Source organism: Hippoglossus hippoglossus, chromosome 1 (genome assembly GCF_009819705.1).
Source record: "Hippoglossus hippoglossus isolate fHipHip1 chromosome 1, fHipHip1.pri, whole genome shotgun sequence".
Taxonomy (NCBI): Eukaryota; Metazoa; Chordata; class Actinopteri; order Pleuronectiformes; family Pleuronectidae; genus Hippoglossus; species Hippoglossus hippoglossus.
Window position 1 is genome coordinate 23,724,966 of NC_047151.1, and position 16,134 is coordinate 23,741,099.

Consider the following 16,134-nt stretch of genomic DNA (forward strand, 5'->3'; position numbering starts at 1 on the left):
AACTTCTTCTGCTTGTGTGCAGCATGGAATGAATCTTGAATTGTCAACAGTCCAGCAACAGTAATAGCATTGAGAATATCTGTTTTAATGAAAAACCTGACGTGTTTCAGCCTGTAACCTCCATTGTGGAGTTTTTATGCTTCACACGCGTCTGACTTTCTCATCGTCAAACAACCGCAGACAAGCACAGACGTTTTCTCCTAAAAAGGAACCAGGGGTTTGTTTGATTTACAGTGTTTTCACGTTATGATGATAAAAACAAGGTGTGCGCTCCTCCCGCGGCGTCACTCTACACGGGGTCACAGGGGGAAACTTTATCATTAGCAATTAGCAAGTTTACAAATGCACTCTTTACAGTCACTTTCTTTTTCATTTGCAGGTTTTTTAAGAACCTTTTCAGACCTTCAGGCAGCGACGATTTCAAACAAACCTGGAAACTGAGCTTGGAGATTGAACTGTTGTCAAGTAAATGTTTTTAGATTCAAAATCTGTCTTTGATTTTAAGTTTTCAGCTAAAATACACAAAGTAAAACACAACTCTGCACAGTACAGCTCCAAGAAGGGGACTGCGGGCATCAGTGTCACTATCTAATCACATCTGTGTGATTACAACTACCTATAATGACAGAAATCTCATTTGACTAAAATTGAGGACCTATACTACAGCAAGCCACCAGGGGGCGATCAAACACACAGGCTTCACTTTTGCCGTCCATCTTTATAGAGTAAACCTTACTGAGTTACAATCACAATTAAAACATCATCACACTTCTATAGATGCAGTTGCAAACTCCAACCAAGCTTCTGCAGAAGAGACCGGACTGAAAAGAATATAAACCAGAGGCTTCCCAAATTTGTGCATCGTGTAAAACATTGTATTTTTCGGTTAAATGGCTAAAACATGCAAAAACCGCCAGTGTGGTTGTGTTTTTGGTGACTAGTAGAGATGTTTGGTGTCCTTACCGAAACCAAATCTACGTATTCTGTCCAGCAGCAGGTATAACGACCCTCTCTTCTTTGCGATTTCATGTTCCTCCAGGCCGCCTGACACACACACACACACAAGGGCCAAGATTTAAAACATCGACATCGTGCAATCGGGCCAACGATTCCAAATCGCTACGTTGAGTCCACTCACCAGACGTGTGGCCCTGCCGGGAGTGTGTGTGCATGTGTGTGTGCTGCGTGAGGTCTATCGTCCTGTCGATCTGGAACATTCGCAGGTCCTCCTCGTCCAGAGCGATGTCGCCCCAGAAAACAGCTGGAAGAGAGGGAGGAAAACGCCACAGTCACATCAGCATCGTGTCATCGTCAATCAAACACGTGTGTGGTGAGGCCACTGTGACCTTTGACCTTTGACTGACTCTTATGAATCTTATCAGTTCATCCGTGACTCTGAAATCACTCACCAATCACTATATAGTCCAGTATATCCATTTTGTAGTCCTGTCTGAATGTTAAGAGACATTTATTTATACCCCTATATAGTGAACTCCTTGTTTCCCACAATGCATCATGAAAAGTAGGACCGATGGTCACTCACCGAGCAAAATATACCATCATGCATTGCGCTCGTGGAAGAGACGCATATGAACAAACCAGATCATCACAGCACAAACTGAGGCAAGCAAGTGTATCTCTACATTTAAAGATGCTCATTCAACGTGTATTTGAACTAAATGGATTTATACTAAGTGTAAAATAAACATTTAAAAGTTATTGTTGTTTTGCGTCATGACCCTACGACAATGACAAAATTACCGTAGCAAGGAAAATGTGTCCGGAAGCGTTTTGTTTTTCTCTTGCCGATGACCTCACTATATAGTCGTCTACATAGAATTCCCTATGTAGAGAAGTAGCGGTTAGTGAATGAGGGATTTCAGACACAGCCGACGTGAACATTTGTGCCGAATATAAAAAGGATTCTCTCGAGGTTTCCTCAAGACAACGTGAGTCAAACCTTGACCTTGGCCACCGAAATCCAATCAATGCTTGTACCAAACTTGACGAATTCCCTCGAGGCGTTCTTAAGATGTCGTGTTCACAGGAAATGGGACGCAACTGGAAAAACACGACGCCTCCGAGCCTCTGGCTGTCGCCCGGCGCGGAGCCATAAGAGAGAATAATCTTATTAATGAAGTGTCACCACAACAACAGCGGCACGGTCGTTTTGCAAAAACTCCACAAGGGGGTTGAGAGTAAATTGTTAGCAGTGACTTTTGCGAACACTGCAGTGACCGATGAAAGACGTTGGAACCACGGCACCCAAACAGAATCCGATCTGATCAACTGGAGTCGGTTTCCAGAACAATGTCCTGATTTTTCAAGGCTTTTAAGGGTTTTGATCTGATTTCCTCTGAATCTCCGTTCAAACTGTTTGACCCGTTCAGAGACGTGAGAACCTTTTGATTTAGGAAAAAAACAGTGAGCTCTTGTAAGTATTGGAGTCATGATACAGTTCACACACCAGGAAGTGGCTCGGGTGTTTCTCTTTATCCTGGGTGCTGATTGACCTTCTAGTTATTGATTCTCTATGTTTTAACAGTTCTCTCATACCACAGCACACACAGGGTACGATAGTTTCACTCACTGCGATCCTGCAACCAAACTTCACCCAAGTGTGGAGGCAATCATAGTTAATATCAACAGGAGAGCGCGACACACACACACACACACACACACACACACACACACTCCCCTCCCCCCCCCCACTCTCCCCCCCTCATCCTTCCTCTTTCCTCGGCAACACAACTTAATTCCGTGGAATCTTATCAGTTCCGATTCCCTTGGTCCCGATTCGATCCAGAGGTTCTCAGATAATTTATGGTTTTATTTTACCAGGAAGCTCTTTAACCTGGTGCATTATTAAAGATATTAGTGTATTATCAAAAATATTATTTACACATGATTAACAATAAGAATTGACTCACATGTCAGCAAAAGCATCTCATCTTTTAGAAGCCATAATTTTCAACACATACCCTGTGAATGGGACGGATGCCTTCTCCAGATTTTATTTTTATACAGTGCGCCCCCGGGTGATGTCTCCTTTTTTGGAGATTTGTGTTTTTTTTATTTCACCTCCATCGTCCACATCTTTCATATGAGTTTAAACAGACGAAAAAGCAACCAGGCGCCTTCAATGGAGCAGCTCCCGCCATGTTTCATGTCTCTCACGGGCACCTTGAAGCGATGCAAGACTAACAGGGTTAAGGATTCACTTATCTCTTGGAAAAGGGCCAGAGACTGTAAAATGCACACGTTAAAAAATGGACTCATATTTTAATGCCCGATTGCTTGAACTTCAGTGTGTTTTGTAATGCACATGTAAAAAAAATCGCTGTTGCTTCATGTAGTTAAAACCTTAATAGAGAAAAATTTATCATGTTCCTTCTTTTTTTGGCGGCACAGTATCGACGTTCAGTGAACAAACAGAGCAGGAGCCAGACATCAATAAGGAACAGAGCAGTCAGTGCGTCGGGGGGGCCAAAATGTTTCAGGAGGTAACTTCTAGATCCACAGGAAAGCTGCAGAAAACAAGGACCAGCGCAGACGTTTGAGCAGAGATCATCACAAACCTCTGCAGAGACAGAATTAGAGAAGACTTTTCAACGTCCATTTTCTCCTGCTTCAACCTCTCGTCCTCCACGCGGCCGAGTTTCTGTCTCCCGGCCTCTAACAATGAGCACCTGAGTGATAATCATCGCTGAATGATTAGCTGAGCAGAGTCGCAGCGCTCCACAGGGACCCGGGACACTGATACATTAACAATGGCACGGGAGAAGCTCGGCTAATTAGGATCGCCGCTGAGGGAAACGGGGGGTCAGGGTGCCATTGTGCTCGACTCAGTGCTATTGTTGAACCAGTTCGCCACAATGACCACAGATGGTTTACGAATCAGGATATCAGACACAGACGAGGAGTGTGTGTGTGCTGCCGAGTGGAGGTGTGTGACATTTTGATTAGATAGATATGAGGATAATGTCAAATCTGGAGGGTGGAGCTGCAGTAATAGATGTGTTAGCACATCATGCATCTATTATCTAGACAATACAATGCAGCACTGGAGGGTTAAATATAAAGTCTGCGCTCAGCGACTCGTTGGCAGGAAAGTAAAGCCTCAGACTTGAGATGTAAAAGCAGTTTATTTGATTCTGAAGTGGTTCATGTGGGTGCGACTTTGCCGTATAAAGAAACTAAAATAACAGGATTACAGTGGCGCTTGATGTGGTCGGCACAGACGCCGGTACAAATGTTATTTCTGACACCAAATTACAGACAGCGACGGTTTGCTCTGACTCTCCCCTGCACTGCACCCTCTGTGTACATGGTGTCGTAGCGAGACACGGAAAACGACATTAACAACACCTTAAAGGAGACTTGTTTTTCTGACCCCTAGTTTGTTAGAAAGTTTTTCTTTCTGCATGTAAAATGGATACAAATTGTTAAAAGCCCAAAGCCCATCAATGTCCACACTACTCCGGAGTTTTAGAACCGATAAAGCTGAGAGGTTTGTAAACGCTGCTGGCTCCATTTATGATTGAAAACTCCACAGTGGCGTTTTGGTCTGAACGGGCAGAAACTGAGATGTTTGGAAATGATGACGTAGCTGATTGGGTCTATTCGGTCACGACATAGCATCAGGCTCCTTTCACATGACCAATTTCCATAAGAACACAGCCGGCATCAGTGTAGAATGCAACTTCGATAATCAATCACAAGCGTTGCTGACTCCCGTTGTCTTTGCTAACAGCTGTTGTGCAGTTAAATTCTATATTTTACAATGATACAGTTCTTTACATGCGTAGAAGACGAGCTATGATTCGAGCGATCAGCAACAATTCCTGTGTAGCTTACACCGGCATGCACATACGATGCTTTCAAATAAAAGTGAAGTAGTATGGACGTAGCTGGAGTTTCAGACAGAGGCTGAAAGGAGGAGCTGCAGCAGTTTGAGGAAAGTTAGAGGTTGTGAAGCTTTTCAAGTAATGACCCAAATTATAATGATGAACCTGAATACGAGCAAAATGTCTCCTTCACTGTCTTTGAAATGATATTCCGTCAGCTTTTGGTTTGTGGGACAGTGTGTTTGTGACACTGAACCGACTTTAGACTTCTGGCACCTTCACATCTTTCAGGGCCACGAGAGAAACCACAGGGACTGAAAGTTTTCCCAGAGTAAAGCAGCTGACACAAGCAGAGACACAAAGCGAGAAGAGCAGGGAGAGAACAGTGATAGTAAGTTTGGCCCATTGATTGTCGGGGTCTCGTTAATCCATAGAGGAACCATAAATAGCCCCAAAGTCAAGAGAGTGGGTGAGGAGGGGTGAGGAGGGGTGAGGACGGCGAGGCAGGGAGATGCAGGAGGAGAGATATTGATCCGTAAAACCCCGGGACGTCCCAGGAGACCTGCAGCATGCTGACCAGGGCCTTACTGTATAACCTTCAGCAGGGGCACTGCAGCAAACACACACACACACACAGACACACACACTCACACACTCAGGAGTAATGCACCAAACACAAACTGAGAGTCAAACTTCCTTCACATGCGTCCGGCACCTCCCACCATGTCCTTCTGTTTCCAGAGCAGTTGTATCGTGCAGACAGGAGCAATGTCAGCTTTGTGCAGCAGCAGTGGCTGTGTGTGTGTGTGGTTGTGCGACCTGGAAGATTAAAATGCATTTGTGCCATTTTCATCATCAAGTTTGGGACCATGAGCACATATGAGCCCGATCGTCAACCTTTCTGTGCAGTTAACTGTAATCTATTAATAAATCGATAAGATGCAGTGACATTTAATAAATTTGACGATTAGATCTGCATTTAAAGACGCAGCAAAACCTGTAAAATGCTAAACGATATTAGAATATATAAAAAAAGAAAATATATAAAGAACAAGACATTGTTACATACAGTAATTTAACATTTTTACATTTGATCTCAAACCTCATTTGACAATTTGCAATTCTGATCATTCTAATTACATTTTTCTTTAATTGTTTCCTTCTTTTTTTTTTATTTGTAACACCTTGCAACTGTGTTTTGAAAAGTGCAATATAAAGTAAAAATGTTATTATCATCAACATGCTGAAAACCATATTTCATATAATTCATTTTTTTTATCTCTGTTTCTTTGTAGCTTTCAATCTTTCATCCGCTCATGTTTGCATGTTTTTAGTCAGTTAATGACATTAGTATTGGTCCCCCCCACACTATGAATATTGCTGTAAAACAATATATTTAGTATTTTTCATAAAGATATGAACTTATTTAATGAATAATCCTAAGTGGTCACAGTCGGCAGGAGAAAAACCACGACACAAGTGATATATGGGGTTTTGGTAACGTACACATTATCACGTCACGTTGTGTAAGAGCAGAATCTTAAACACAAACATTATTGTTTGGCGTCACCGCAGATCATCGTTTCCCATTTTGTTATTTAGTGGCTCTTCCTGTTCCTTGTGTTATTTGACAAACAGGCCAGTGCAGCGACGTGAAGAATTATACACACAGAGTTATTCCCTCATGCCGCAGTCACTGGGGTGAAGCTAAACACACACACACACACACACACACACACACACACATTAAGCTTAAGCTTCTCATTATGAAAATATAAGGTCACACTGTAGGTGGGAAAGTGTGTGTGTGTGTGTGTGTGTGTGTGTGTGTGTGTGTGTGTGTGTGTGTGTGTGTGTGTGTGTGTGCTGATCCAGTGCGTGTTAATATTATGCTGTACATAACAGTGACTGTGAGCGTGCTGTAATATTAAAAAGAGATTATCTTGACCCTGTTAGAAGATTTCCTCCACAAGTAATCATTGTGCAAACCGGTTGATCCACACCAACGCTCCGTGAGCAGGAGCCGGCGCCGGGGTTCGAGCTCACGGACATGAAAACGCTCACGATGAGGCAACGCACCAGAAATGCACGGGCGAAAAAAACATGATGATTACAAAACTTTTTTAAATTCACAGTAAAATACCGAAGACAAACTTGGACAAACTTACACACACACACACACACACACACACACACACACACACACACACACACACACACACACACACACACACACTAATCTAATCATATGTTATTTCTGGCTTAAACACAGTTCCAGACAGAGGCCCAGTTAAACACCCCTACACTGATACATCCCACTGTGCTTACCTCCAGCCCAGTCTGTCTCTTTGTGTGTGTGTGTGTGTGTGTGTGTGTGTGTGTGTGTGTGTGTGTGTGTGTGTGTGTGTGTGTGTGTGTGTGTGTGTGTGTGTGTGTGTGTGTGTCTGCAGACTAGGGTAGCATAAGTTTCTTCATGCATGAACACTGATAAGAACAGATGGCAGAGCAGTCAGGCGAACAACTGGACGTCTGAAACGACCTGGAAATAACGTCCAGACTGATCCTGAACAGAGACGTATACACGAGCCGTTGTTCTACTTTGAATGGAACAAAATGCCAATACAACAATATTTTTGAAACAAGGGTTAACTCTCACACGAGCAAACAGAATATGAGGATTCACACGATCAGGCACCTGCAGGAGTTAGACAGGATGAAACAGACCAATAGACCTACACAGTATAACCCATTAATATAGAATATGAAGACCCTTAGTCTAATTTGTCCCTTTTTAACTGAAAGTGTTCATCGGCTGAAATTTTTTATTTCTGGTTCGTGACTAAACAGTTAATGACAAACATTTCTGTTCATAAACAGATAAAATTAACAGGAATATACGTTCAAACTGTCATAAGGTACCAATTAGAACTATATTAATACTAACACAGAGAAAATTTTATAAAAAAGATTGTGTTCTTGTCCAAAAACATAAGAAAGGAAGTAGAATATAGAGTTAGTTGCCTGAGGTGGAGAATACACCCAAAAAATCCCAGTGTAAGTCGAGTAAAAATCACATTAAAGGTCAAAGGAATTCAAAGTTATTGGGTTACTAGTCCCATGTGTTTGTTTGGGCTGTAACAAACGAAACGTAGATAATTACAATATTCAGGTCAAAGCAAAAGCAACATCTGCGACTTCTAAAGAAGTGCACGGTTAAAATTGTTCTCATAAACCCGAAGGAGATAAGAGGCCGAGAAAATGTTTGGTATGAGACAGAATAACATGATATCATATGACAGAGAGATAACACTGGTGTAGAACCTCCTAATCCCATTACTGTCGCACCGAGACTCCTCTCCTGCAGGTCATGGGTTTGGCCAGACATTGTGACGGGACACAAACACGTCTCCGTTTACCATCAGGGTGGCCCTGGGTATGTGCACCCGCTGGCCCAGCGTGTCACCAGGCTCTGATGTGCACATCAGAGGAACAGGAGATAGTTCTGCTCTGAAAGTTGTACATCAAGAGCATTTTTCCCCCTGTTGCTCACTTTTAAAAGCCTTGAATGGTCTTGAACCCAAATACCTTTCAGATTTATTGACCTGGTCCGTTCCCTCTCGACCGCTGAATGGAGCCGGGCCGGTTCCTCCCAGGCGACCGAGCCTCAGATCTCCCCATTGAAGTTCTGCTTCTTTTAAATTGAGGATTACTCAAAAAGATAAATTCCATGAAACTGCAGACGGGCGTGGTGTGACCCAAAGAAGAACCCATTGCATTTTGGATCAGATCTGGATAAACGGGCGGATCCAGGAACTTTCTTTAACATAGTAAGAAGTTAGACATGGTGGAGATTGGGCTGCTTTAACACACATAATGAAAAACTGCTGTTTCTCTCCGTGTTTGTATTCAGATCTATTCTACAGCATTCGAATTGTCCTGATTGTAGGATAACACTTGCCATAATGCTCTTTTTCTATACTTTACATCCTGCAAAGTTTGCACGCTTGTATATTTGGTGTGAAAACAACAGGCAACACATACGTCCAACTCACACCTGTCAAGAAGCAGCAGAGAGTGCCGTCGAAAGCCCTCAGCTAAACTTTAGAGTTCAACGGGACAGTGTGAAACGAGGTGAGAGGAAGGGGAAAGTTCTGCGTCAGTAACGAACCTGCAGCCGCTTGCTTAAATTCCTGCTGATTGTTTTATGTAAATAAATCTATTTCAAAAGGGAAATCTTGGGAGTTTACCCACGACTGTGTAAGTATTTGCCTTTAGGTAGAAGTGCAACATAATGATGTTGTTACTTGTAGAAAATAAAGTGCAGGATGTTTGTTTCAGACTAAAGTTTTTTAATTGCTCATTGTCTGGTTGTTGTGTACGTGCACACTTCTTCTGTGCACATTTTCACATCACACACACACACACACACAATTAAGACTTGTTCCTACACAAACATCAGAGCGTGTGTAGCTTCACACTGGGAGCACCTGTAAAAGCTGTGGGAAGAGATTAAAGAACAGGAGTTTGACTGTATGGAATAATCGTGGCTGCTATAAATACCAACAGGAAAAGCGAGGTGACACGAAAGGCACCTAGACATTTAATAATTGAGCAATGCGTGGCAGGTGGGTGGGGGTGGGGGGGGGTGATGCCGGTGCTGACTCATGACTTCTGTGGCTCCGGAACAATGACGCTCCAAAACAAACAGTGGGCTCTCAGCGCGGCCGCAGAGTTTGTGCTGAGGAGGGAATCCTGAGGAAGACTTCGGAAGCTCAGTGGCAGCAGCACTCTGCTCGGGAAAATCCTGTTTAATATAATATGAGTGAGGCCGCTCGCTCTCTAACACACACACACACACACACACACACACACACACACACACACACACACACACACACTCTGCCACGGTGTCAAACACACACACACATTGCTCTTGTTTCCTTCCTACTGAGGAATGGGGGGAAGGGGTGAACAGTAGCTGCAGCTCGCTGTCACGACATGGTGGGCTTTACTCACACACACACACACAAGTACATCTGTTTTCGATAAACTCGGCCCACTCATATAACTGAGGTGGTAGTTAAACTTCGATGGAGAAACATCTGTAGGACAGAGCTGACAGCCACTGAAGAGACACCTGAATCCAGAAAAAGACCAAAACACTGGTTGTGTGTTGCTACTTTGAAGGTTTCATTCATTTTCTGCTTCATAGAGCAAAAGTTCAGCTCAGTCACAATTCATCCAACAGCCGTCAACTTCAGATCTCACCTACACGATAACAGCAAACCATTAGTATACAGTTCGGTACAGTATGGTTGAGAATCTAAGTTCACGTTTGCAGCTTTAATTTGCTTTGTTGAACATATATAGATGTGTTCAGACTAAATGTAACTTTTATCGTACTCGTGTAAACTGTGAACCAAGTAAATGAACAGGCAGATTCGCTCTAGAAAGTAAAAACTGAGACTCGTGAGATGAAAATGTTTGAACGTTCCAGAGAAAAAAACACTCACGGTTTGACTCGCAACGCAAATAGTTTTAGTTTTGTTTACACACTAAACGTGGCCACTGCTGTAGATTTCCGATGAAGTGTTTCTTTTACCGCAGTCATCGCTCAAATAAACACGAGGATAAATTTACCCAGCATGCCGTCTGGAAACAAACAGCCCACACTGTAAATTTGACTCATGTTCTGGAACAGCCCCACACACTACTACATAGATGTACCCAAAATATATTTACAAAGTCGGCATTATTGTTATTATTTTTTTAATAAAATAGGCGAACCACTGCGATGTGTGTATTTGTTTGAACCTTAAATGTTAAGGTTCCACATTTAACACCTTTTTATTACGTTTATATAGATCTCCAAGTTCCCTAAAACGTGTTGGTCTGATGCTGTTCAGGTTTTCAAAATCAAGCAACACTCTACTCCTCAATAGAAGCTGTACTCTTCAAATGCCACAGTACCTGCACACACACTGAGCCACGTCTGGAGTTGATGCTCGTCACAATAAAACCGTAACAAAGTCGTCTCCTGCTCTGCGCTAAGAATTAGCAGCCGGACGAACTCCGGCTCCAAACGGCGTCAAAAGATCGCGGCACCTGTATCTGGGATGTTCTAGCGCCATTTTTGTACAACGTGAGGAAGCGGAGATGCGTCACTTGTCTTTATATAAAGTCTATAATTCACAACAGCAGATAATTAAGAGTCACCAGTTAACCTAACAAATCACAACTCTCCATTTTTACATTTTCTTTGAAATCATAACAGCTCGGATGCAGGTTTCTTATCTCTTAAACTCGTGTTGTAAAATCCTGAGCTCAGCGACGTGTGTCCATGAGAAAAAGTACATTATGTATTGTACACACACAACCCATTCCTATGATACACTATTGTATCTGACGAAGAGAACAAGAAGTCCGTCTCTGGGGTTCGCTCTTGAAGAAACAGCTTCATTCGGACACAGGGGTTTGTTTAGCTTTCGCTCCGTGTGTGAGCGTTTTACGAGAACAGTGATTTGGAAGGAAGCATGAATGACTCTTGAGTGAGCGTAAGGGGCTCGTGCACGTCCGCGCCAGTGTGTGTGCGTGCGTGCACGCCGCGTGTGTCATCTCCAGCTGAGTAGCAGGATGCAGACAACCAGGAAGAGATAAGCGCGGGTGAATGGAGGGAGCTCTGAGTGTGTGTGTGTATCGAATGTGTGCCTGTGTGTGTTCACATAGGGAAATCACTTCACAAAGGCCTGGAAGTGTGTGTTCTCCCGTCTACCAGCGCGGGACTCGGAGGAGATAAGCAGCCAGCCAAATATTCCCCCTTGTGTTTTCCCAGCGAAAACAGGAGGCGGAATACCAACCACTCAGACTGATGCCACAGGGTCAGGCCAGGAATGAGCCACGCTTCCACTTCTTACAAGCTGCACACACACAAAGTCTTTACCCCCCCGAAAACACAATCGGTTGATGATAAGGCTGCAACTACTAATCAGTTTATCACTGGTTAATCTGCTGAGAAAATAGTGAAAATGCCCATAAATTAAGAAAATCCATGGTTGTGCATGTAAACCCTCGACTTGATGCATTTGTGCATGTAAATCTGGGTATTTAGATGATGGTAGTTAGTCGGGGTGTGTACTTGCAGGTGTTTTATTACATCTAAAATAATATATCTGCATAAAAGATAGATATAGTAGAGAATAGACATGAACTGTTTACATGTTATGTTCACTTTTATTATGTGTGAGATGGTGGAAGACATCATGAACACATTCCCAGAAACAAATGAAAAAGTAAATACCCATTACAAGTCCCCAGAGGCCAATTGAATTTGCTCGTTATGTCCGACCAAACAATCCACAAAGCAAAAGTTACAATATGCAATGATATAAACAGAGGAAATCCTCACATGTGGAAGCTGAGATAAGTCAATGACCCTTAATATGTTGGAATAACTAATTCATCAGTTTGCCTTTCAGAAATCAAGAAAGGATTTTTAATGGATCTTAACTTTTAAGGCAACGTGGAGGAAACGTCTTACATGGTCAGAATCATAGTGTTAACGTACGTTCAGGTAAGGATCCTGTAGTTTGACCCAAAGCTCCATAACACTGACTAAACGGACCCTCGGGTAATGAGCCGTCAAGTAAGTGTTCCTACGTGTCAAACTGTGTAAAGCGCCTTGAGATCACGTGTGTTGGAATTCGGTGCGATACAAATAAACTACGTGGAATTAATTGAATTGAAAATGAAGTGAATATGAGTAAAGCTTGAAAGCCCAGTTGACCTGCTGCGCTTAGAGCTGAGCACAAAATGAACACATGCATAAAAATTAGCGGACAAAAAGAGACATCGATTTGTTTCAGTCAGTGTGAAGCGTGAAGACATTTCCACTCGGTTTGAAAAATGTTTTAACTTAACAGATACTACTGTGACCGTTCTGGGGTGTTTGACTCCAAATATCGCACATAGAGACAGAAGCAAATGTCTGTACAGTCAGTCAGTCAGTCAGTCAGTCAGTCAGTGAGGGGGAATAAGTCTCCTGACTGGACTCAAGCTTTCCCAGTGGCGTGAATAAAGGGAGGCAGACATTAGATCTGTGTTGAATCTGAAGAGAACCTCGTAACACTGATGTTCTTCACGTCAAGTCCAGACCCAGACCTCTGCAGCACGTCATGCCCCGCCCCTCTCTAGTCCCTAATTCATTGGTTTCTCTCTCCTATCACTTGGATTCTTATTCGTTGTGGTGGTGATACACTCTGAGATGAAGATAAGATCACATTCTGTGACAGGTTTATTGATGAATGCAGGTACATGTAAGGTCCATGTACTTTTTCTTGCCACTGAAGAGTAACTGCTTCCTTTATGTTCACAGCAAATCAAACAAATCAGCGCTGTCGGTTTTCTCACTCCGTTATTTTAACCTACAGGAGTCACTCAGTTACACAGTATGTAGACTGACTGTCTCCCTGTAACCTGCCGGGCTCCCAGCCAAACACACACACACACACACACACACACACACACACACACACACTCACACACACACACTGACACTCACACAGACATGTTAAGTCAGCATAAGCAAAAGCCACAGAGTCATGGGACCCCAGTATCAACATAAAAATCACCAACACAGAGATCAGTGTAACATGCAGATGAACAAACACACACACATACATACACACACACACACTGGCCGGTGTCAGGTTTGTGTATTTGGTATGTGAGGAATGTGTGTTGGTCAGTGTGTGGACGCTCAGTGCTCTGGGTGGAGTTCTTATCGGTCCAACGTGTCATCACACACAACATTAAGTGCCATTTACGCACACATGGACGTACGTGTACACAAACACGCCAAGTTCAACGGGCGTAACCAAAACAAGAATCCAGATTTAAGAAGATGCAAACTGCTCTTACAACACCACAGAGGAGAGGAGAGGAGGAGAGGAGGAGAGGAGAGGAGAGGAGAAGCGTAGAGGAGAGGAGAGGAGAGGAGAGGAGAGGAGAGGAGAGGAGAGGAGAGGAGAGGAGGAGAGAGGAGAGGAGAGGAGAGGAGAGGAGAGGAGGAGAGAGGAGGAGGAGAGGAGAGCTGAGAAGGAGAAGGGAGGAGAAGAGGAGTCCACAGCTCCACATGTGATGGAACCTGTCTGGTATTAAAAGTTGACATGAAATGCTCTTTTAGATTTTTGGTTTTGTTTAAATATTTCCTCATATAAATCACGACGCTTTGCTCAATTTAGCCTGAGGTTTATTTATGCAACATTCCTGTATAGCTGACTGTGCTGCTCCCTGATGCACTTGGCACTTTGGCATATTTCATTCAATAAAAACTGATTTCTAAATTCTTAAGGCACTAACGTACTTATTTAACATGTTGGAAAACTGCGGTTTTACTTCTAATACAGAAACTCAGGTATTGTATAAAACATTTGTCTGAACACTTTATATTTGTGCAGCCAGAGGCAGACTGGACAGAGTGACACCAATCAGGACAGACACTGTGTATTAAAGAGGTAAAGAAAGGACCATTACTTTGACATTAGGGCTGTAAGTGAATCTCCAGGCTTTGTGTTGACTACATGAGTTCATTTGGGTGGAGTGAACAAAGACACCACTGCAAAACACACACACACACACACACACACACACACACAAACACACACACACACACTTATAAAAGATCTATACTAGACAAGTGAAAACCTTTAACATGTACACAAAGACAAAAACACATCTGCAGCTTCGAACAGCCTGTAGTTAAATATCATACACAAAGTGTGTGTGTGTGTGTGTGTGTGTGTGTGTGTGTGTGTGTGTGTGTGTGTGTGTGTGTGGTCCACCTATTACTCATGTTGTGGGGACCTAAATCTCTTTATACAACATTCTGGGGACTTGTCTTCCTCATGGGGACAAAAACTGAGTCATTATAATGTACATCGTAAAATTTTAAGGTGAAGACATGTCTTAAGGTTTAAGTTAGTTAAGTCTACAGGAAATCAATGTAAGGCAATGTAATGTACTGTGTGTGTGTGTGTGTGTGTGTGTGTGTGTGTGTGTGTGTGTGTGTGTGTAGAGAGAGGGAGAGCATCAGCGCATGTTTTGGAACAGTCAACTCAAGCTGTTTCTCACCTTCACATCTGGACACGCGCAAACACAGACAGACGCACACTTACACGCACGTGCACAGACTGTCCTCTCACACACACACACACAGGCTATGCACGCGCTGACTGTGCGTGAGTCTCGAGGAAGATACTGGTTTACAGCACCGTCGCCGGGCTGCACGTGCACACGGATCACGATTAACTCATTGGGTTTGAATGTTGGGGGACAGAGGAACATCTGGACCGGTGCACGCGCGCTGTCATCTCTCATAAAAACACATGCACGTGCCATCAGGGCCAATGCGCTCGCGTAAAAACACTTAGAATACAAGAGTGAAGGACTCACCGGCTTTACACGGGTCCTTGTAGTCAATGGTCTCCGCTCTCTCCTCCTCGTAATAGTCGTATTCTGGCTCCTCGTAGTCGAAACAGTTACAAATCGTCACTTTGCCCCAGAAAGTCAAGCCGGCGAGCACCAGCATGATCCAGCGCATCTTAGCGGCCAGTGCCGGGGGCACTCGGTCCATCTGCAGACTGACACAACCGAAGAAAGGCCTCTGCTCGTCTCCCGCGGTGTCAGGAGATGGTCAATCCTCCCTCCGGCAGGAACCTAACGGGTCATGGCTGAAGATCGGTGTCCGCTGTGTGTGACAGTCGTGGCTGTGGGTTTCTCGGGCTGCCGGGAGTCACTGTGCCGGGCTGCTCTCCCCCATGGTCCAAGTAGCCTGGCGCTCAGCAAAGTGTCCGCTGAGGAGCTCCGGTGCCCCCCGCTGTGCAGGTGAGGCGGCTGCGGGACGAAGAGGAGACAGAGGAGCGGTGAGGGGCGGGGGGGGATCAGCGCCGGGTGATCTCTGAGCGTAAAGACGCACAACAATCATCTGCCGCGGATATTTCCAACCAGCACTGTTGTCTCTCACTCACACACTTGTATAATCTCTCTCCCTCTCCGTCTGTGAGTGTGTCTCTCTCTCTCTCTCTCTCTCACCCCCCCCCCCCCCCCCCCTCTCTCTCTCTCTCTCTCGTGTCCGGTATACTGACTCTCTCACCCCGAGTCAGCGCACCGCCTACACACACACACACACACTAAAAGGGGAAATCTCCCAGAGGACGCGCACAGTCAGATAACCCAACAAAGCGCGTAAACTTCACAGGTTTACGCGCGGTGACAGTGGAGGAGGAGGAGG

The 16,134-nt window shown here is 44.0% G+C and overlaps 1 protein-coding gene across 1 annotated transcript in view; it reads right to left on the reverse strand.

Moving 5' to 3' along the window:
- Positions 1-15,968, reverse strand: part of tll1 (tolloid-like 1) — a 40,093-nt gene extending 24,125 nt beyond the window's left edge. The window contains exons 1-3 of the mRNA XM_034599442.1: positions 15,297-15,968; positions 1,139-1,261; positions 964-1,044 (exon numbers count right to left, since the gene is read on the reverse strand). Of these exons, the coding sequence (XP_034455333.1) occupies positions 964-1,044; positions 1,139-1,261; positions 15,297-15,477 (385 nt within the window). The 5' untranslated portion in view covers positions 15,478-15,968. The remainder of the gene's footprint in view (positions 1-963; positions 1,045-1,138; positions 1,262-15,296) is intronic.
- Between the last annotated feature and the right edge of the window lie 166 nt (positions 15,969-16,134).